We start from the raw sequence: 23,666 nt of genomic DNA on the forward strand, positions 1-23,666 counted from the left end.
CCAACTTTTATCTAAAGATTTAACTGTTGATTTAAGACTAGTCGACTATAAAATAGTATATGATACTGGTTTATAATGAGGGGTTCGTGAAATTTTTTACTCATGCTATAATCCCTCACATTATAAACTCGTTTAATAATTAAAAATACCAAATTTTGTGTGATAGATTATCATAATTTATTGTTACGTAAGTCTATTTTTTTAACAAACAAATTAATTTATTTTTATTAAATGGTTGTCTGTATTCTTTTGTAGAAATTGCTCTTTTTTTAATTGTTTTTGAAAGAAGTACAACTCAGCCGAGCCTCCCTTCTCAATGCATCGATGTTACGCCACTGATGGCCCGGCTACAAGTCGCGCAACTTAAGCCCCGCCCCTGTACCCTTTCGTGCTGAAAGCCGCTCTACATCCCAAACTGCGTACATTTGCTTTCCCTGTGCTATGTAATGTAATCAACAGTGACCCATGCTTGTAACATACTGGTGACATCCACATTGTTTCAGACTAGAGACGTGCTCGCTGGTACATCATCATAACGTTGTGTTAGGGGTCAATTCCAAGTTAGATTTGCACCCGGCGCAAGTGGGGTCGCCATGGTGACGGCGCAATTCAGTTTGCGCCTAATTCAAAGTCAAATTCCGCGGTCAAATTGCACTCGTATTTTGCGCCACTCGATGGCGGTGGTGCATCTCAAATTTGTACCGGCGCAACCGTATGTCATCTTATGTGTGGGACATGGCGGCCGGTGCAAGACAAGGTTTAGCGGCTTTAGCTCTCGATTTGTTCGAAAATGATACTGAAAGTGATAGTGAGGATGGTGAAGAACGTGTACCGAGGAACGCCTTTCATATTCGGCAAATTTCCGAGAGGATTCTGTTTCAGCATACTAGGTTGAACAGAATTGTATTTGAGTATGTTTTAGGTTTAATTTCACCGGCTTTGACAAAAAACACGCGAAGTGGACGATACAAACATCTAACACCCATGCAAAAATTGTATGTGGCCCTTCAATTTTATGCCACAGGTTCATATCAATGGCTAGTAGCAAGCAGTGGCAATGTTTCACAACCCTCAGCATGTCGTATCATTGGAGAAGTTACTGAGGCTATTGTGGCTCTTGCGCCACAGTTTATACGTTTTCCCAACGCTGAAGACTACCTGGCAGTGAAACAAGCCTTCTACCAAATAGGACAGACCAAACACAGACGTGGATTTCCAAACGTTTTGGGTGCAATTGACTGTACTCACGTACGCATTCAAGCTCCAACAACTGCCCCAGAACAATACCTGAATCGTCATATTTACCACTCAATTATTGTACAACTTGTTGTCGGACCTGATTTAAAAATTTTTAACAGTGTTGCAGAATTTCCAGGTTCTAATCATGATTCGTATGTGTGGAGAAATTCAGCTGTTCGAGAAGCCTTAGCTGAAGGTAATTTTCCAGAAGGTTGGCTCATTGGGGATTCTGGATATCCACAGGAACCTTGGCTCATGACTCCTGTTGGCCATGTTAACACACCGCCTGAATTGTTATATAATTCTGTGCACATTTCCACTCGAAATCCAGTGGAAAGGACAAATGGAGTTCTAAAAAGTAGGTGGCGTGTTTTAGATTGTCCACTTAAATATTCTCCAGGGAAAGTGTGTCACATAACTACTGCATGTTGTGTTCTCCACAATATTTGCACTGAACATAACCTGGATGTAGAAGATTTACAAGAACATCCTCTGAATGATGAATTCCCATGTCAAGAGCCTCAAAATCTCCATTATGACCAAATTAAAAGACAACTGATTGCACAACATTTTACCTGATTTTGACATGTATCCTTTTTTATTTAACATTTGTGCTCATCTGCAATTGTAGGTTAAAATTTTGTATGTTGGTGACTTCTACAGCCCTTTTTTTCAAAATTTATTAATTTGTATCCTTTGCAAACACAAATTTTACTTCTAACTCTCATATTTTCAAATAACACCCCTTCCTTAACCTGGTGGGATTTTGTCAGCCTTTACAGGGTCCCACTAGATATTTCCACAATTGCTTGTTCCACACTGTTAAATTTAATACTTGCTTTTTTTTGCTAGTTCTATTAATAGCACGTTTTGGATTCATTTTATTCTGCAAGGATTAATTTCAAAATTTCCATTGTGGAAAGTAACCGAACTGACAAAAAAATTACAACTTAATTTTTAAACTAAATAAATAGAGATGTACCGACTGTAGGTCTGGCCGACTAACTGACTAGCCGATTGTTCGGCCAGTAAAAACCGACTAGTCGGCCGACTGTTCGGCTTTGCTAAAACCGGTTTATAAATGCGACAGGCAGTGTGTTTTTTTTTTTCTATTTCTCTGACTACCTTAAAAATTTGTTTTATTTTATAAAAGGAATAACTAAAGTTCCTTTGTTTTCCAAAAAATGTGTTAAATTTATTTGGATAATTTTAACATTTAATTTTTTTTTAGTAACTCAGTACAAAAATAAAGAATAACACAATTTAGGGCCAGTTTATACAATATTTTAACTAAGATTAAGTTGATCGCGCATTTAACAAGGCCATTAGCAACGTCTCATTGGCGTAGAGTCGGTCACATGGTACTTTAACGCGGGGTTAAAAATTAAATCGCAATTAAATATTTAATTGAGGTTCTGTGAACCGGGTTTAATTGTTTTATATACTATTTTAATTTTAGTAAAAAAAGCCGACCGGTCAGCCACTAGTCGGTACATCCCTATAAATAAATAATTCAATAAATGATCAAAGTAACAAGTATATGATGTTTATTTAATGTGAATAATAACTAAATAAATAAATAATGAACAATCAAAAATTACTATAATTAGATAAAATATTTAATGTGAGGTTTTGGCTTTTTTTATTTTGAGGTTTTCCTCTAAAATTTCTACCTCTCTTTTTTTTAGAGCTACCAACTCTCTTATTCCTTCGGTTACCTGACTACTGAAGCTCTTGAATTCCGTAAGGATATCAGAGAGTAAAACATTCTGCTGTGTTTGCAGAGTGGTAGTTCTTTTAATTTCATCCAAAACCTGTGTTTTAGATTTTTTCTTTGGGACAGTTGGAGGTATCACAGGTGGTGCAGTGAGGGGTGCTGGCAGGATTGGCGAAACTGAAACTCTGGGAGGAGAGGAAGTAGGGCTAGGTCCAGTGGAACACATGTTATACTCTGTAAAAGGTGGAAATAATAAACTATTAATATATTTGCAAAGTAATTATGGTTATTTAAAAATGATATGTGTATATTATTACTGTATCGATGTTGAAACTATCTTGTTGTCTATTTATAAATAAAACTATTTTATAAACCTATACATACCTTCAGTGGGGCTTAATGAAATTTCAAGGTATGGTGGAGGGATCAGGAGAGGAGTTGGTTCGTTAACAACTAAAAAAAAGTACAAATAATGCAAGCAATTCAGTAAAAATAGATCTTTATTAACGTTTGTGTTAATAAATATACCTGTAAATGTTTTATTGAAGCATTTTTTTTACGTTTCAGTTGATAATAAATTAAGTAAAAGCATTTACATAATAATATCAAATATACTTACCCCTTTTTTGGAATGTATCAATTCCTCCAGCGATCCCCTCGATACTTTCTGTTCCAATGAATGAGATGATTTTTTGTTCCATCTCATTCAGAGGAGTTTCCTCGTTTTCGCCCCCACCGGTCTTTTTGGTACTTCTTTTAAAGGCATTCGCCTTTTGTTTTGTCCTGGTTTTAAGGTCTTTAAATTTCTTTTTTATGTCCTTCGTCGTGCGAACCACTGGTGCCACTGCGTTTACTGCCTCCACTACTTTCTCCCATGCCCTGTCCCGATGGTACTGTGTTAAAGTTGGACCTTGCAAAGGCCCAAACAAAAACTTTCTCCGCGCCTCAATTGCATCCACTAATGCTAGCAGCTCTGTTTTGGTAAAATTTTTACCTCTTGCTTTGATGCTACAATTAGCGATTTTGTGATTAATTTTAATATATGTGGTACCCATTACTTTTTAAAACTTGTCCGTGAAATAAAAGCATAAATTACTTACGATTTATTTGCCATGGTTTAATATTTTTAAATTCGAAATATGTAGCTGACGCTTGCGTACTCCTGCATTGACAGTTAAATTGACATTTGACAGAACAACCACACCCAATCAAAGTAAAATGCTGTGGCTAATGTTCCGCCGTTGCGCCTACATTGCGCGGGTGCAACTTTGTTACTTAGAATTTGGACGCAACTCGAGGCGCAACAAGGGCGCAAATCAGAGGTGCAAAGTTGCGCTGCGCCCATGATTTGCGCCCTGAACTTGGAATTGACCCCTTAGTATGTCGCTAGATTCTCTATATTTTGATGTATCTGTTACGTTTTATTTTAAACGCCAATATAACGTATTAAATGGACATAGACGTTACGTATATATCGCAACATCGTAAACAGCTTTAGAGCTTACAGTAAATTATAATTTTATTCAATGTTTGAAAAAATATAATATGTAATACAAAAATTAATATAAATTCATAATATAAATAAATAAATATATATATATATATATACGTCAATGATAACTTTTGGCCTCGCGCCAGATTTAGGCAACAAGTAATGGGAGAATATGAAAACCACATCCTAGCCTCAAACCTGTCATATCAGTGTTCAAATTTGTATTTATGGTTGCATCATTTACAAACAAGCGAATGCTTGACACGTTTTAAGGAAGGTAAATATTTGGAGTTATAGTTTAAACTGTTTTCGTGTAAAAGAAAGAAAAAGTGGTATGAATCAGTTTATTCAGAAACAATTTTTTGGAATTAAAACAGCCACATAGAGGCTGAAGAAATTAAGATAATCAAAGATAAAAGAAAACAACTTAAAACTAGGAAAGCTTACTTCTTAGTAAGTGCAATTATATTCTATGAACATTTAATACTACTATACAACACCAAAGTAGATTATTCATATTTCTTATGAAGTTAAAGATTGCAATTATTAACAAAGTTGACAACGTATGGATAAAGTTAAATATATATCTTTTAGTCGAAAGAGGTGTCTGCATAATTTGTTACAAGTGTTTGCAGGTATATTTGTACAATGCAACAGCTGCTGCATTCACTATCCAAATGTAATGTATAAATAATGATTTGTCTGGTGTATGGTGCGGTCTTAAAATTAGGTATTTTTATTATATTTCAATTGGATAAATATTTTTACACATATTTGTAAATTCTCGTGCTTTGCCAGTTTTAGACGTAGGAATTTTAATTATTAGCGTATCGTTTTTGTCTTGAATGCCGTCATTCTTTCTCAATTTATCCATTCCACATGCTCCTACAACTTGTAATAAAAAATAAACCTAAAACATAATGATTTATAGACAATGTGATTGACCTTGTTTGAGATCACCTTTAACATCAGGTACATTTAATCATGGGCTTCTGTTAAAAATTTTGGTAAGTCTTCTCTTGTACATATATTTGATTTCTTGACAACGTAACCTATATTTTTGCTTGAAAACTTGATGTACTTAGATATATCTATGCTGTTTTTTATTAACAGAGTTGATTTTAACTACGACTATGCACCCAAAGTGTTAAAGATTTCACAGAATTTGCTTTTCCAGCGAAATACTCGTATGCAATGAGGTGTTCTCCATATATTTCGCATGGTTGTTTCTGTGCCAAAAAAAAATTTTCATACCGCTTTTCATAAACTGTGGCTGAGTTTTTGGGTAATAAATTTGATATATTATCTGCCAGTTTTTGCAAGTTCGGTCGAATGCATGTAAAGTTCTTGTTATTATAGCTATCCATCTCTATTTTGCAATTGCTGCAGATCTTTCTGCAAGCAAAAATATTATTAAAAGTGCCAAAAAATAAGAGGTATGCTTCATACTTTCATTTAAAATGGGCATGTAATCTGTTCTGTAATAATAATAAAAGCTTATTATAGGTTATGTAGATACAAGAAAATTGTTCAAATTCTTCCATTCCGCATACTCCTACAACCAGGTTCGAATAAAAAATATACCTAAAACATTATGTTTTGTAGACAATGTGATTGACTTTCTTTGAGATTACCTTTGACATTAGGTACATTAATCACGGGCCTCTGTTAAAAATTTTCGTAAGTTTTCTCTTGTAACTATATTTGATTTCTGGGAAACATAACCTATATTTTTTGCTTGAGAACTTGGTGTACTTAGATTATATCTATGCTGTTTTATAATAACAGAGTTGACTTTAACAACGACTATGTAGCCCAAAATGTTGATTTCACAGAATTTTCTTTTTCAGCGAAATACTCGTGTGCAATGAGATATTCTCCATATAATGTTTTCCATGGTTGTTTCTGCACCGAACAAAAACTTATTACAGGTTATGTGGATGCGGATACGTGGTAGATACACATTGTTCGCTGCCATAGAATGTCGCTGCACTTCACGAAATCCGCTGTTGCCATGAAAGGTTGCGACGTTGCAAGATTACGCGCAAATTTAGTTAATAAATTATATTTATAAAAATAATAAACTGGATGTGTTTCTAATAACTAATAAAAAAGGTTAACAAAGTGTATAGAATTACTGCTAAACCGAAAAACAATTTATAACCTTGTAAAATGTAATTGTGGAGCTAGATAATATTAATATGACAACACCGCATTTAATTTCTATGCCGATTTTTGAACATAGAAAAAGCACATTACTGCGCGATTTCGAAAAAAGAAACATTACTATTTTATAGCAGCTTTTAACCTCTCTTTTTATATTTCTCCAAGAAAGGCGTACATGTCAATTTTAAAATACCAGTTTAAGTTGGAGTAATAAATTTACTTTTATGTGTGTACAGGCACTTCTACCAGTGATTTCTACAATTAGCAGTACAAGTTTTTGTTAATCTCTTAAATTATTTTTATCACGCTTTTATTAGCTTGGGTTGTATCTATGTATGTATGTAACGGAATCTTTGAGCTTAATTTTCATCGGTTTCTAAAAGTCTGATCATCTTGAAACTTTGCACACGTCTCAAGGATCGATGACAATGCAATAATTTGATAACAGTTTCCCATTATCCTTATTAGGACCGCCAGGATCCTCGATCCTATGGAGACCACTGAGTGGTTCTTTCTAGAAAAATCTAAATAAGTAATTAATTCCCCAATTTATGAATTTGTCGCAGACTAAAAAATGAAAAATAAATAATAGTTTAAAAAACTAAAAAAACACGCTTTTATTGCTAATCGAACTAAAAACTAGAAAATAATTTTTAATGACAGAGTTTAATATTACAGTAGTAGAAGATCAAACAATCAATCATAATAAATCACCTCAAATTAAAATTATAATAAAATTTAAGTTTTTAACAGAATAATTCAATTCAGAGTAAAAAGCGTGGGGTGCATTTTACTGCGGTTCATAACTATCCTCTCATAGATAGTTGCCAATAGAATGATTGTAATATTTAAAATATCAAGCACCCCACGCTTTTTACTCTGAATTGAATTATTCTGTTAAAAACTTAAATTTTATTATAATTTTAATTTGAGGTGATTTATTATGATTGATTGTTTGATCTTCTACTACTGTAATATTAAACTCTGTCATTAAAAATTATTTTCTAGTTTTTAGTTCGATTAGCAATAAAAGCGTGTTTTTTTAGTTTTTTAAACTATTATTTATTCTACTTATGGACCCAATCTGGATATTTGTTTGAGGGTGTGCTTTAAATTTTAGGAATTAATATCTTGGAACGTTATGCATCGTTTCCATACATTTTTGAGCTTCTGTTTTATCTTCTAATCACTTGGAATTTCATTTCCAAAAACAAAAATTGTACTTGAAGTGATAGATATGAAGCTCATTATTCCGAAACATGTAATTATAAGGTCAAATGTTACTGTGCATGAAATGTATTATTTGATATAAAGTAACTTTTGGCATCGCATTCTTTAGATTTTTTTCATGGGTACTTTACAGTTAATAGTATCACCATGAAATTGTTTCTTAGATTTGTTTTTTTCTTCCGGTATTTGAATCACAATTTGATATTCTTAAAACAACGACAATTAATTTAACTTTAGCTTGAGTTGTGAACCTGAAAGTTGTTTTGTATGAATTTGTGTGACAAAAGTGTACTAAAGACGAAAATAATTACTTATACTCTTTTACAATCATTAATTACATTTGTAGCAATTTTTGGCCTCTCGTATTTTATATTATTTTATCCAAGAAACAAGCGAAATTTGAAAAACCAGTTTAATATTTTAATGGAGTAGTAATTATGAACCCAAATGTCGCTATGGATAAAAACTATTATTTGACTTAAATTAACTTTTGGCATCACAGTCTTTGGATTTTTTTCGTAGATACTCCACAGTAAACAACATAATTATAAATCTGTCCCTTTGATTTATTAATTTCTCAATCCGCCGATATTTGAAAGACGATTTGGTATTCTTAAAACAAGGGCTACTAATTTAATGTTTCCTTGGACTGTGGGCCTGAAAGTTGTTTTGTATGAATCCATATGGGGTCAAAGTGTACTAAAGATGAAAAGAATGACTTCGTTTATAGCAACTTTTGGTCTCTCGTGTTTAATATTTCTCCAAGAATGTTTTTAATTTTGTAAGATATTGGGCCAATAAAACATATACAGACAACATTATTTGCAATTCTTCCAACCACCTATGGATTCATAAAATATCAAGTTTTGCATCTTTAATTGAAATATTGTTCAATTCTAATCTAAACCATGAAAACTATAATAAAGAACTTCAGTCCATAAAACAAATTGCAATAAATAATGGATTTAAAGTAAAATTAATCAACAATCTAATTGACAAAATAACATACAAAATTAAAAAAAAAAACAATGTTGCTCGTTGTTCAAAACGGACCATGATACTAAGGAAGACATAGGTAAATATTATTCTCTGGATTTTATTGAACAATATCTTACAAAATTAAAAACATACTAAATAGAGTGAATAAAAATGTTAATATTTCATTTAGAAAAATTAATTCAACCAGAAATCTGTTACTGAACAACAAAGATAAAATTACTTACAATTACAATTTGAATGTTGAGATTGTGCCTTAGATTTTACGAATCCAAGTCGTGAAAGAATACACTACATGAATTTCACTGGTTTGTGTTGACTACATTTTGGGTTTCCAATTTTAGATTTATTAATCTGGTACTTCGTTCCAAAAACAAAATTATGGCTGTAAAGATGGGCTAATTACGTGTTTTCACATATACGAAGTGCACGAGTCCGAAAGTTACCTAACATGCAATTATGAGGTTAAATGTTGCTATGGATGAAAACTATTATTTGACTTAAAGTAACTTTTGGCATCACAGTCTTTAGATCTTTTTTCATAGGTATTTTACACTTAACAACAACATCATGAATTTATCTCTTAGATTTATTTATCAATCCACCGACATTTGTATCACGATTTGGTATTCTTAAAGGGCTACTAATTTAATGTTTCATTGGAGTGTGAGTCTGAAAGTTGTTTTGTATGAATCCATATGAGGCCAAAGTGTGCTAAAGATGAAAATAATGACTTCATTTATAGAAACTTTTGGCCTCCCCTGTTTTATATTTCTCCAAAAAGGAAATCCATTCAAAATTTAAAATACCAGTTTAACTTGGAGTAATATTTTTTTTTTGCGGCTGCGTGTATAGATGATATTCTTATAATTTGCAGTACAATTTTTTCTTAAATTCTCAAATTATTTTATTTCACTTAAGACCAGGAATTTAAAATTTAATTTTCTTTATAATCAGAAATACGAGGGTACCATACAAATACAATTTACTAGAGACAAACTTAGTTAATTGGTTATTGCAACGACAACGTTAATTAAGAATGTCTAGTAATTTATAGTTTTAAGATTTGTTTGTACATTTTATAGTCTCACGTCATCTCTATTTAATAATTAATTGATCTCTAGTGTTTCTAAAGCTCGTAAATAACGGTTTCTGACTTGAATGTGTAATATTTTTGAACCTTTCTCCGCATTAAATGAATGATTGTTGAATTTGAGTGGATGGCCAAATTTTGACGTAGAGTGATCATTCACCCCTTCTGTGAATTTCAAGTTTTCTTCTATTCTTTTCCTTATGTGCCTATATGTTTTACCTACGTATGTAGCTTGGCAGTTGTTGCCTTTTAATTGATAGACCCCGGCTTTACCTAGTTTAGTAATTTTAACGTTGTTGTTCAGTAACTGAATTCTGATTCAATTAATAATTGTTCTAAAAGAAATATTAACATATTTATTCGCTCTATTTATTATGTTTTTAATTTTGTAAGATATTGGGGTAATAAAACATATACAGACAACATTATTTGCAATTCCTCCAACCACCTATGGACTTATAAAATATCAACTTTTGCATCTTTAATTGAAATATTGTTCAATTCTAATCTAAACCATGAAAACTATAATAAAGAATTTGAGTCCATAAAACAAATTGCAGTAAATAATGGCTTTAAAGTAAAATTAATCAACAATCTAATTGACAAAATAAGATACAAAATTAAAAAAAAAACAATGTTGCTCGTTGTTCAAAACGGACCATGATACTAAGGCAGACCTAGGTAAATATTATTCACTGGATTTTATTCGAACAATATCTTACAAAATTAAAAACATACTAAATCGAGTAAATAAAAATGTTAATATTTCATTTAGAAAAATTAATTTAACCAGAAATCAGTTACTGAACAACAAAGATAAAATTACTTAACTAGATAAAGCCGGAGTCTATCAGTTACAATTTGAATGTTGAGATTGTGCCTTCAATTTTACGAATCCATATCGTGAAATAATACACCACATGAATTTCACTGGCTTGTGTTGAAATTTCGGGTTTCCAATTTTAAATTTATTAATCTGGTACTTCGTTCTAAAAACAAAATTGTGTCCGGAATGATGGGGTTAATTACGTGTTTTCACATATACGAAGCGCACGAGTCCGAAAGTTACCTCACATGCAATTATGAGGCCAAATGTTGCTATGGATGAAAACTATTATTTGACTTAAAGTAACTTTTGGGATCACAGTTACTTTTTTCATAGGTATTTTACTCTTAACAACATCATTATGAATTTATTTCTTAAATTTATTTCTTAGATTTATTTCTCAATCCACCAATATTTGTCTTAACCTCATAGAAAATGCTTGGTCTTATGGAAAAAATCTGAATCTTTACACTTGGGGGTGTGCCTGAATATAGCACCGAATATTGCCTCACATGAATTTTACAGCCTCGATTTGACCAAATTCTGGGTTTCCGATTTTAGATTTAATCATGTACCTAGTACTTTAAGATATGTTAGCACATTAGTCCGAAATTATGAGGCCAAAAGTTTCTATGGATGAAAGCTATTATTTGATTTAAAGTAACTTTTGGCATCACATTCTTTAGATTTTTTTCATAGTTACTTCACATTTAATAACATAATCATGACTTTTTCTTTTAGGTTTATTTCTCTTATCTGTTATTAAAATAACTGCTATTAAGTTAATTTTAGCTTGGGTTGTAAGTTTGAAAGGTGTTTTTTACGATTCTGTGAGGCCGAAGTATACAAAAGATGAAAATAATTTTTGGTTAGATCGCTCAACACTCATCCAATTATTTATTTTTATTTATACTATTTTCGTGTGGTATTGCAAGAATAATGGTCAACAATCAAGTATTTTAGGCTCAAAAAACGGCAGATCAAATTCCTGATAATATTAACACTAATAATTCTTAAAATCTAACCAAATATTGACTTTTTTAAAGTATTATAAGTTTTCTGACGAGGTGGCTGAGGAAGGGGATGAACCCTGAAACTGGTACCACCAAAACAGTATAAATAAAAATAAATAATTTGTTGATTGCAGAACTACCTAACCCAACTTTATACCCACGCTAATATGGCAACAAACATACCAAAATAATTAGCTCATTTATAGCAACTTTCGAATTCTCGTATTTTATATTTGTCTAAGTAGCGAATACTTAAAAAAATTAAATTATCACTTTAACTTTGAATAAAAAAATATTTTTATGAATGCGTCTACAGATACTTCTACCCTTCACGGTCTAATTTTGTCTTAACCTCATAGAAAATGTTTCGTCTTATGGAAAAAATCTGAATCTTTACACTTGGGGGTGTGGCTGAATATATAGCACCGAATATTGCTCCACATGAATTTTACTGTCTCGATTTGACCAAATTTTGGGTTTCCGATTTTAGGTTTATTCATGTACCTGGTACTTTCAGATATGTGAGCACATGGGTCCGAAAGCTATTCATCATGTAATTATGAGGCCAAAAGTTTCTATGGATGAAAGCTATTATTTGATTTAAAGTAACTTTTGGCATCACATTCTTTAGATTTTTTTCATAGTTACTTCACATTTAATAACATAATTATGACTTTTTCTTTTAGGTTTATTTCTATTATCTGTTATTAAAATAACTGCTATTAAGTTAATTTTAGCTTGGGTTGTAAGTTTGAAAGGTGTTTTTTACGATTCTGTGAGGCCGAAGTATACAAAAGATGAAAATAATTTTAGGTTAGATCGTTCAACACTCAGCCAATTATTTATTTTTATTTATACTATTTTCGTGTGGTATTGCAAGAATAATGGTCAACAATCAAGTGTTTTAGGCTCAAAAAACGGCAGATCAAATTCCTGATATATTAACACTAATAATTCTTAAAATCTAACCAAATATTGAATTTTTTTAAGTGTTATAAGTTTTCTGACGAGGTGGCTGAGGAAGGGGATGAATTTTAGTTATCCTCTTCAAAAAATTGATGACGACAGCTCAAAAGTTTGCCGAATAATTCCTATCTAAAATGTAGAAAATATGATGAGTCTGTACTTGTGATTTATCATTCCATTCATATTTTTTGGATTTGCATATACAGGGTGACTAAAAAAAATTAATGAATGTGTGAATTTATTTTATTGATTTAATCAGAAACTACAAAACCGAATGCTTTGAAATCTTGGAGATGTTTTAAACTTATCATAAGCATGGTAAAATTTTGATCCAAATGTATTTGCTCATCCTCCCTAAAAGTTCGATGACGCCACCGCAAAATTTTGCTGAAAAAATGCTTAAATGCGTAAAGAATGATGAGTCTGTACTTGTGATTTATCACTGCATTAATATTTTTTAGATTTGCTTATACAGGGTGTCTGAAAAAAATTAATGACTCAGTCAATTAATTTTATTGATTAAATCAAGAATTACAAAAATGAAATACGAAAAAAGACATAATAGGCTTGCAGTCGTCACGTTCCCGACAGCGAGGGAAGTACTGTCTAAACTCATTAGACCAATTTTTTTATTTTCTAATTTGAACGCTTACTAATAAGTATTTTAAAATGACTGGTACGGCGTGGCCGACCCTGCCGCCCCTGACCAGCTGCCCCTGGTTAAAACAATAAAAACGACGACATTAAATGACAGGTTACAAATGTCATTAATGATAAAGTGAGAACTGTCATAGTGAGGCATAATTTCAGAGAAGCGGGATTTTCGAAATCCATGGCCAACTACGCCCTTAGAATCATTTATAAAAGCCCTGTATGGCATATCATGGTTACACACCGACAACTGCGAGGCAAACACAAAAAACAATGTCGCGTAATCTGGTGATTCATAGCATTGTACTACGTCCAATGTATCAGGGGCGGCTGGTGTCGGGGGGCACAAGCGCACGTGCCCCCCATGAAAATTACAACGTCTACAAACACACTGGACATGGTAAAATGGTAATTTTCAGTATTTAAAAAATTATCCGGAAATTTGTGTCATAATTATCAAAACTAATTTTTTTATCTCGTTCCACTTGTATAAAATGTATCAAAACTTACATCCACATACATCTAAAGATGTGTCTTGGATACAGAGATTTTAAATATGTCTCTGCTTGGATATGTTATTTCTGATGAAATGCTGATAAAAACCGGGCACAGAGATCGATAATCATGGCAGATTTAGATGTTTTGTTTACACCGCTGCCATGGAAAACACACGTCCTCACAACTGGACTGCGGACCCATTCTAACCGTGCTCTGCAGGACTGAGTTAATATCGTGGGTTTCAATTTTCATTCTGCGCGAACACGTATGGTAAATATTCTTGTATAATCTTCTCGGTAATACAGACACTCGAAGACAACTAAACACCGCCTATATTATTAATATTCGGGCACATAATGCAAGGGTCGACGAAAATCGCCATATATTATGCCGATTGATAATGTGCATAAAATATTGTGGAGTGTTTGAACTTGCTTTACGTGGACATGACGAAAGTAGGGAATCACAAAATCTAGGTATATTTCGAGGTCTGATTGATTTTACGACTGAATTGGACTTTGCTTTATCAGTCATTTGAAAGAAGCAACGGTTTTTAAAGAAACGCCTAAAACTGTTCAAAATGAACTTTTAGATGCCATGAACGTAAAATTTTAACCGAAGGCAAAAAGGTATGTGGAGAAATCCTTTTTTACTTTTATTGAATGTATTTTGGTATTTAGTTCCGTCACATAATTTCGTTTACTAATTGGTAATAACAACCTGTTTTATATCCAGCCCCGTAGCCGCGGGGGGGGGGGGGGCGCAAGATGGGGTAGAGCCCCCCTCTAGCAGTTGTGGTTGTCCCCCCTGGAAGACTTACAAATTATAAATTCCAAATTAGTAATAAAATTTCAATATAAAGCCGATTGCCGAAGCATATTTACTAGCCCCACCCGCCCACCCTTTATTTTCTTACAGGGTATGTTATTTGGCAATATCATCCTAACGTTGATGTTGACCGTATTAAAAAATGAACTGTCATGTCACATTGTATTCCATAGCCTACTACTAAACATGCAAAAAAATAAACTCAAACAAATTGGTTGTTACCTAGTAATTGGCCACTGTACGAATTTTTTGATGCAGTACAGCTGTTTGTGAATCTACATTTCTGTTTTAACGCCTTCAATGACGCATCAAAGGTTGGCAAACTTCGTTTTTCTGGCTTTTTAAAAGTACCGTATCAAAGCTTTGGACTTCGACAGGTTTTTACGAAAATTTAATATCGTAAAAGATCGATGTTTACAATTCTTTTAATGCTCATTCAAATGTAAAAACTGAGAAAAAATAAGGTAGTTATCTGAGTGTATTATTAAAATATATATTCATATTTACATGAAGCCCCCTCTGTCGACAAACTTGCCCCCCTGAATAAGTTTTCTAGCTACGGGGCTGTTTATATCTTCATATTTAACTCATCAATCAAATTGTGTCCCCCCATTTCAAAAAGTCACGAGCCGCTACTGCAATGTAGCAAAGGCAAAGTAGTGTAAGTAATATTCATATTACTCATATACATACAATTTATATAGGGTATTGCCACTTTGTGCCGCTACAGCCAAATCACCAACAAGTGTCAAATATAGTGACTTTCATGTGGTAAAGTTGTCCCTCTATATGCGGCGGATGTATTAGTAGATATATCAACAGTAAATTTTTATTCAAATCAAACAAAATGTACAAAGACTGATTAACCAAGGCAGCTGACAAATACATAAAACACAAATGTCAATTTGGCTGTTGCCAAACTTTGGTTAGAAATTCGTGCTCCTTATAGCCTCTAGAAATACATAGTATCGTCACCGTGGAGCAAACTTGGCGAAAACTTAACAAAAACAAAAATTATTAACAGCATTTGACAGACACCGCGACATTTAAAATGGTTATATGTTGGATTTAAAGTTTGTAGTATATATACAAAATATGGATTTTTAATTTGAATAAAATATACAATTTAATCAATAAAATCTTATTTAATAACTATTAGTTATATTAATTGACAATTAATTGACTTTAAACAAAAAGACCACGACAAGACCACGTGACAACAACGGTTTACGCGCTGTCAACTCTCTGCTAACACAATTTGGTTCCAAACTAGGGGAATTTTTTGCGTCACCAACTGCATTTGCTCCACTCGTACAACAGTGGATGACGGTACTATGTATTTCTAGGGGCTGTAGTGCCCCTTCGGTGATGGCGACATCACATCTACTTTAGCTTTGTGTGGAATACCCTATTGCCAAAATACTTTTCCTATTTTGTATTTAGAGAGTTTTTTTGGCTAATTTAGGGGATTTTTTAGACAGGTTTAGGTGGAAAGTGATCAACAAGGTTGGCAACACTGCTTATACTAGAACAACTATTCAAAACTGTTGCCATAATGCGCGATTTATCGCAAAAGGTGCGATTTTCGATTAGAAATTACGACAGGTTTATTATAGAAATCGCAAGTCGCAAATTGTGTGATTTTTAGATATTTAGCGCAAAAAGATATTTTTGATTAAAATCACATTTTTAACTCAGCTGCACTAAAGTGCAGCTGAGTTAAAAATGTAAAAATTAAGTTGATTGTTTATTTTCAATAATCAAACCTATCAAACTTATTTTTTTGTGAAACGTACATTTTTCCTGTGCAGTTTCCTAGTCATCGCGATTTTTCGCGATAATCATCTAAAAAAAAAATATGGCAACAGTGTGTTCAACGTCTAATGCAATAATGGTGGTCAGTTAGACACGCCGTAAATTTATGTGTAGCGTCAGTGCCATAAAATGTATATAATTGTTGTATTATCTGTGCCCTGGACTGTCGATTGTGTTGAAATTTTATTAGACTTCTTGAACTTTTGTGTGTACGCGTGCAACAGTTCTTGAAAGACGGACGGACTTTGGTTGGTAAGTTTTTGTTGTTGGACTTGTTGGTAATGCAAATCGTAGATGTGTGTATAACGCTTATGATAACCCAATTATTGGGCAGTTACTGTATTTAACCCTTTTGTGGGCGCGAGCAAATTATGAAATTTTTAAGGATCTTGACAATGTAGAGTTGCAGACATTAATGGTAATACATTTTTGAAGAAAATTACCCCACATTTTAGAATTTTTTATTTCGGGATGTTATTTAACTAATAATACACTGCCTTTCAAAAAAATTGCAACACTTAGAAAACGTTTCTTTTTTAATAACTTATATCCACCCATAGAAGCACCATGTTCTCCGGAAAACATGATGAAAATATGGTGATAAACAACGCACGGTTTAGAATATTTTTCTTGTTTTTCTTGGCAAAGAAGTTAAACTTTTTATCATTTTTTTAACAAACTTTACATTTTGTTTTTATGGTTGTCTATCAATTGTGTCACTTTATGCAATAAAATGCCACCGGTGCGAAGAAAAATTAAGGGTCCTTTGCATTTGCAGTTTCAAGAAAGTTAGACAACCCAGTTTACACAGATCTGACAAATGTCGGTCAGGTAATTAGAAGGACCAGAGTAGTAAAACTGTCAGACCTGAAAATTATTTATGGCTGTCATTGTATCGAGGGAACTAATTTAAATATATTTCTGTGCAAAAAGTGCGGAAAGTCGTTTCTTTATTTGTTGGTAACTAAATAATCGAAGTTCTCCAAAAAGTCTGTTATGAATTTTGAAATAATTACATAAGTAATTTATTTATAAATAAATTAAATTTTGGTAAGGATTTTTTATGTTATTCTAATTCCGTAAAAAAAATCTAAAATATCGTTATGAATAATAATAAGTTTTATTTCCAACAGAAAGCATGTTTGTGTCCATAACAGACAAAAAAAAGTACAAATAAGATTATACTATAAAAAAATAATATATAAAACATAAGAGAGCGGAGTGTACAAATATAAAATCGGCAATTATTAGAAGTACAGGGTCTAAGTAAATAATTGAAAGTCTAGATAAAAATTTCGATAAAAAAAGTCGAAAAAAATCATAGAAAACAATAGAACATTATAGTAAACAATAAATAAAATGAAATACAAATAAAAGTTTACAAAAAATGAAAGATACAATGATTCATGAGCGATTTATCATGGACGTCATTATCAAGTGGTGTGTATCCTAAATATAAAAAGGTAAAATAAAATAGTTTATTATAAATCTCGGATCTTTACATCACTAATTCTGGCAAAATTGCACCAAAATAAAACTTAGGCAGTTGAGGAGCCATATTAGTTTCCCCAAAAAATTATCTCTTTTTTTTGTATACAGGAATGATTTTTTTTGGTGTATATGTTACAGTCAAAGTGTACATTTCAGCGAATGTATACACTGACTAGTCAATGTATACATTGACGTTTTTAGCCAAAGTATTCACTGCGCATGGAAATGGATACTTTTACTAGTAAATGTATACATTCACTAGACAGTGTATGCATTTACTGCAGTCTGTTAGTCAAAGCTTCAATAAAAAGAAATACTTAAATATCACAATTGAGGAGCTCAGAGAAGAAGTAGTACAAGTGATATTTTTATTAAAAATGAGTTAAGTGCTGAACAGTATATTCACTAATGCCTATGCTTTCTTTCTTTGGCAAAGTTTTTGCATTTTTCACTTCTGCCTTTAACTTTAGATATTTTTCTAAATTCATCCGAAAACTGTCGGGTTTTTGCGGGATTTTTTCAATGCGTTCATAAAACTTTGTTTTTATTGCAGTTTTATCCATTGTAGATAATATTAAACTAACACTTAATATGTACTAGAGCAGCTTTCATAACGAAAGGGTACAGCTGGTGGAAATGCGCAGAACATCGTTTTGGTTTGGCCTTACAAACATCGTGAGAGCAGTGGCAGCGGCGATGAATATTTCGACTTTGAAATATCAAAATATTATTTGTGTTAATAAAAATATCAATATTCTATTTTATTAGCGTTGACATTATAGAAAATGAATTTAACGGTTCGTTAATGCTGTATTATGATGTATTAGTTGAATAAAAAACTAAGCAAAAGAAGTAAAAAGGTAACTTTTAGTGAGCAATAACAACGGATAAATTACGGTACAGTGTACAGTCAAGGCTACATAAACGACAATTATGCTAAAATATGAATTGTAATTATTATTTCGAGGTTAAACACAGAAAACGTTAAGCCTTATTGTAATCCGACTTTATAGTATTGACAAATTGTGCCAGAAAATTAAAAACCATGTCACTATAGTCATGGGTTGCTAATTCTCAGGGTTTTATCCCCGCTTTTATCTAAAGATTTAACTGTTGATTTAAGACTAGTCGACTATAAAATAGCGTATGATACTGGTTTATAATGCAGGGTTCGTGAAATTTTTTACTCATGCTATAATCCCTATTGTTACGTAAGCCTATTTTTTATCAAACAAATAAATTTATTTTTATTAAATGGTTCTGTATTCTATTGTAAAAATTGCTCTATTTTTCATTGTTTTTGAAAGAAATATAACTCAGCGGAAGCTGAGCCTCCCTTCTCAATACATCGATGTTACGCCACTGCTAGCCCGACTACAACTCGCGCAACTTAAGCCCCGCCCCTGTACCCTTTCGTGGTGAAATTACTTCTACACACCACACAAAAACAATAAATCACAAATACCGCTAAAACATCAGTAGGTACAATGTGAGGTTATGTCACCATGTATTATTTGGTGCATACTTTGACTAAGCGGGAACCGTTACTGTATACATTGACTAGTTAAAGCTTACACATCGTCCATTGTGAACACATTTACTGAGCAAATCAGTCAATGCATACATTGGCTAGTCAGTGTATACATTGACGGAATGAACACTTTGACTGTAACATATAAAAAAAAATACAAATATCTCGCTGAGTTATTTGCAGCTGACCCTGTATCTGATACATATAGGGATGTTTTAATTACAATTTTATAATGCCTTTTTTGTTTATGAATAAATACAGAATAATTTTTTTCTATTCCTTCTCGAACAGTCATCTCGCGCGCTGCGTATGGGCATTTTACTTCAAGTAGTTCTGTATCTCCTATCAAGCCGTTTGGTGGCGCAGCGAGGTCGACAAAAAGACCGCAATCATCAACTTTTTTTCCAAAGTTGGTTTCAAAACTTTGAACTGCGGTTCGTTCATATGTTCTGCCATATTCTAATGATTTGGTGGTCAAGCCAGACGAATATAGGATTGCTTTTACTGCATTGGCTGTGGATGTCAATTTCCTCATTCGGCACACTGCCAAAATTACTAGCGGTAAGTCGCACAGACTTTTCTTTGTACCAAAGAGGACTGAGAGCTTGTTTTCGTGTTTTTCATTCAATTTCTTCAATATTACAATTTTGAAATTGCTTTTGAGTTTTTCGAGACCTTCTACATTTTGATCTTCGACAAAATCAACATCGTCGCCCCCGTAATCTTTGTCGCAATCCATTACTGTTTTTTTATATTTTGCTTTTATTTGTTTTTTTTTTTTAGAACGATTAGCATAAAATTGTTGGGTATATTCAGCTTTGATATTATTTTCTCTTTGCAAAGAAAGTACAATTGGCTTCTTATTAAAATTTAGAGCAGCGGCATAGCATCTTGTTTCATAGCCACCAGAAAGAGAAAAATTTATTCTCTTTCCTCCAATAATTTTATTTACCTGATTATTGTAATTTTCGGCATAATTACTGTCGACATCACACAGCAAACTTATTGCATTATTTGCCACTCGATTTACTGCTGTAGCAAATAAGTCAAATCCTGGACTTCGACAAATAAATTGTGAAGATTCTTCTCTCCTGACTTTCGACCTTTACAAAAATATTTTCCATTGACTTCACATTATTCATGGTTGCCCATCACATGCTTCGGTTCACCCAGAATATCTTGTCTCAGGAGCTCTATTTTTGTTCCTCTGGCAACTCCTGTGATTTTCGATACTTGATAGCTCCTGTTATAGCGGTACGGAAGCGAACAATATTATCTAACAAAAAGGTCTTTACTGTTTTTAATTTTAATTGGTTGGAAATTTCTCGCAATAATTGCGAAGAATGTGGTTTCTGCATTCTATTTTCTGAATGTAAGTCAGGTTTGTAAGGTTTTGTACATCTAATTTTTCGGTACGTGCTACTGTCACCATCGCCAATAACTTTTGCATTTTTAAATTATGTACTTCAACCAAAGATTTGAAGCCTTCCAGAATTATTTCTGATTCCATGGAGGTTGATGTTCCCATCCAATTTTTGAAGCACATATGACTTGAGACTTCATCTCCACGCGAACAGGAAAAACAATATTTGTTTTTCACCCCCAAATGCAAAATTTGATTTGTGCGTGCACCAATTATGCACGCCACGTCCAATGCAGCATTATAATTTGATTTGTAGGACCGTTTACTCCATGCACCATCGACGATTACTGATATTATTGGTTTGCCGTCTGTATCTATATCTTTTGCTTCTCTCGCTAAGGCAGCTTCCTCTTTTCCTGCTTCCAGAAAACTTTTTTTTGCCTGCATTACAATTTGTTTTTGAATTTCCCTTTCATTAAAAACATATGTATGAGAAGAAATTACTGGTACATTCATTGTCGATAATTATTCAGAAAATTGTGTGTAACATATTCCCGCTGCATAAGCTCCACAAATCGCCGATTTGTTGACTTTCAGTTTATTTTCACCCGTCATATCCTGGGTTCAAAAGCTTCCAGACAAATTACAAACTTTGCATTTCGTTCCAAAAACGCTGCCAAGACCAAACCGTTTTTCTGATATAATTTCAATGTCATAAAAATCGCACCCAAAACCTGCATGTTTTAGATTCTTCAGTGAATTCCACATGTGTCTCATGTCAACTAATCGTCGGGTATGCAGTTCCTGTGATTTTCGCTCACAACTTGAATTTGATAATTCTTCTTCAATCTCGAGATCAGGTAATGAGTTGTCAGAAATATATCCCGTACTTTCATTACTTGCATCAGTTGGGCCATTGTTGACAGCTACTGAACTATTCAATCTATAAATAAATATTTATTATTATTATTATTAATAAAAGATAAAGAATTCTTGTCATTTAACTAACTAATTATAGCATTTGTTTGCTTGTGTTCATATTTTAAAATAAATTCTACTTACTGTCGTTTTTCCCAACGTTGCTTTGCCAAAGCCGTCTTACTTTTTCTTCGAACACCACAAGTTTTGTGCACTTTGCTATGAATTACGATTTTGTTAACAGAAGTAAAACAATCAAACTATTTCAAATATTAGTGAAATCTAAACGACTCTGATAAACTAATGCAAATTTTGTTCATTTAAAATTTTACTAGTACGGTCAGCGCACTTAGATCATGTAAAACTTTCCTTTTTAGGGAGAACCCAAAATTCGTCCATTGTCTCCGGGTATCTGCACCCTCGTAAATCATATTGCACTACTGCCATCAGTAAAATGTTTTGCAATGTTGGTTGCCTACTTTTGTAATAAAAAAAAAATGTTAATTACCGGTTCTTCATTGACAAAAATATAAAATTAATTTAACACCTGTGTAGATTTTACTCATATAACCAAGTGTGCGACAGCTGAATTCTGAAATATTACTATTTTTACTGAAATCTCGAAAAATCGATTTTACATTTTTTCCAATTTAAAGAAAAATCATGTTTGTCGACAAAAAAATAATTTAACTCCTGCTTAGAACTTTACAAATTGCGTTAAATGTGTTAATTTCGCTTTTGCATATTTAAAAATAAAGCCGTAATCTCACATGAAAATTTATATAGAAACATAGAATACGTACATCCACTGCAGAGGAGCCTTAAATTTGAACAAATTGGCGCCTTTGACACAGGCAAAATTGTGGGTATGCGAGATGCTGGTTTGTCGTACCGTGAAATAACAAGACGAATCGGTCGAAGTGCCGGTAGTTACGCTACTGTAAAAGAATTGATTATGGCCATATCAATAAAACAGTAGAGGATTCGATGCTACCATTTTTGCACTCATGACCTTTTTTGATGGCTTTCGCGCATTCACCAGGGTGCGGGAGTTCGAACTTCCCGCACACGTGCATTTAACTTCCCGTTGCCATGGTAACCTTAAAATACTCGGGTAGTGTCAACATTGTGATGTGTTGACGGCGCTGTCAATGCCGTTGTTTATAAATAACTCACAGTTAATCTCTTCAGTTTAAACGTTTATTCGTTGCAAAAAATATTGTACACAACACGTTCGTGAGCCTGCTTCCCGCATTCACGCAAATGCGTCACTTCCTTCGGTCGTGCCGCAAACAAGCGTTCATGCGGGAAGCAGGCTATCCCGAACTAGTTGTGTAAATTACTATTTCCTTACTTTTAACAATCGAGGATGGAAGTCCTTTGCGATTTGAACGTAAGGTGCCTATGGCATAGATGTTGACGCTTTTCAGCTATTTCATTAGTGAAAAAGTTATCAAAGACGACTGGGGTGTTATCTTTGACTATAGAAGTTAGCTTTGAAACTACTCTTTCTCCTAAAAGTTTTCATTTATCAGCTGTATCGTCTTTCTCAATATACATGTCAATCTTCCTTATCTCATCTATAGCCATGCAGGAAAACGGTTCATATTCACGCATTACCGACTCTTTTGGTAAATCTATAAGTGATCTTATCTTGAAAAGTTTATCATATTCTGCTTGGTTTTTAGGCACAACTTTGGTTTTTTATATCTTTTCGAAGACATTATTTGAGAAATAGCTGGTACACCTAATAGAGGACCGTTTGACCAATAATTGGAAACTAGAATCATTACTCCAACTAAAGCTTTCATTTCTTCAATCGTGGTGTTATTC

General features: G+C 33.0%; 2 protein-coding genes across 3 annotated transcripts in view; one reads left to right on the forward strand and one right to left on the reverse strand.

Moving 5' to 3' along the window:
* LOC135125673 (CTP synthase-like) overlaps positions 1-23,666 on the reverse strand; it is a gene marked incomplete at its 5' end in the record, with an annotated part of 671,166 nt that overhangs the window by 212,411 nt on the left and 435,089 nt on the right. The gene's annotated exons all lie outside the window — the stretch shown is intronic.
* LOC135125740 (putative nuclease HARBI1) lies at positions 650-3,333 on the forward strand. Of its 2 annotated transcripts, XM_064051399.1 has the most exons (3): positions 650-1,597; positions 2,928-2,982; positions 3,065-3,333. In XM_064051399.1, exons 1-2 carry the CDS (start codon positions 715-717, stop codon positions 2,966-2,968), a joined length of 924 nt encoding a protein of 307 aa, XP_063907469.1. In that variant the 5' UTR covers positions 650-714; the 3' UTR covers positions 2,969-2,982; positions 3,065-3,333. The 2 variants fall into 2 exon arrangements, with proteins under 2 accessions (XP_063907469.1, XP_063907468.1); XM_064051398.1 differs by having other exon boundaries at positions 2,928-3,333.

This window comes from Zophobas morio, unplaced genomic scaffold, assembly GCF_036711695.1.
Source record: "Zophobas morio isolate AGI-343-1 ecotype UQ-CSIRO unplaced genomic scaffold, CSIRO_AGI_Zmor_V1 ptg000009l, whole genome shotgun sequence".
Lineage (NCBI taxonomy): Eukaryota > Metazoa > Arthropoda > Insecta > Coleoptera > Tenebrionidae > Zophobas > Zophobas morio.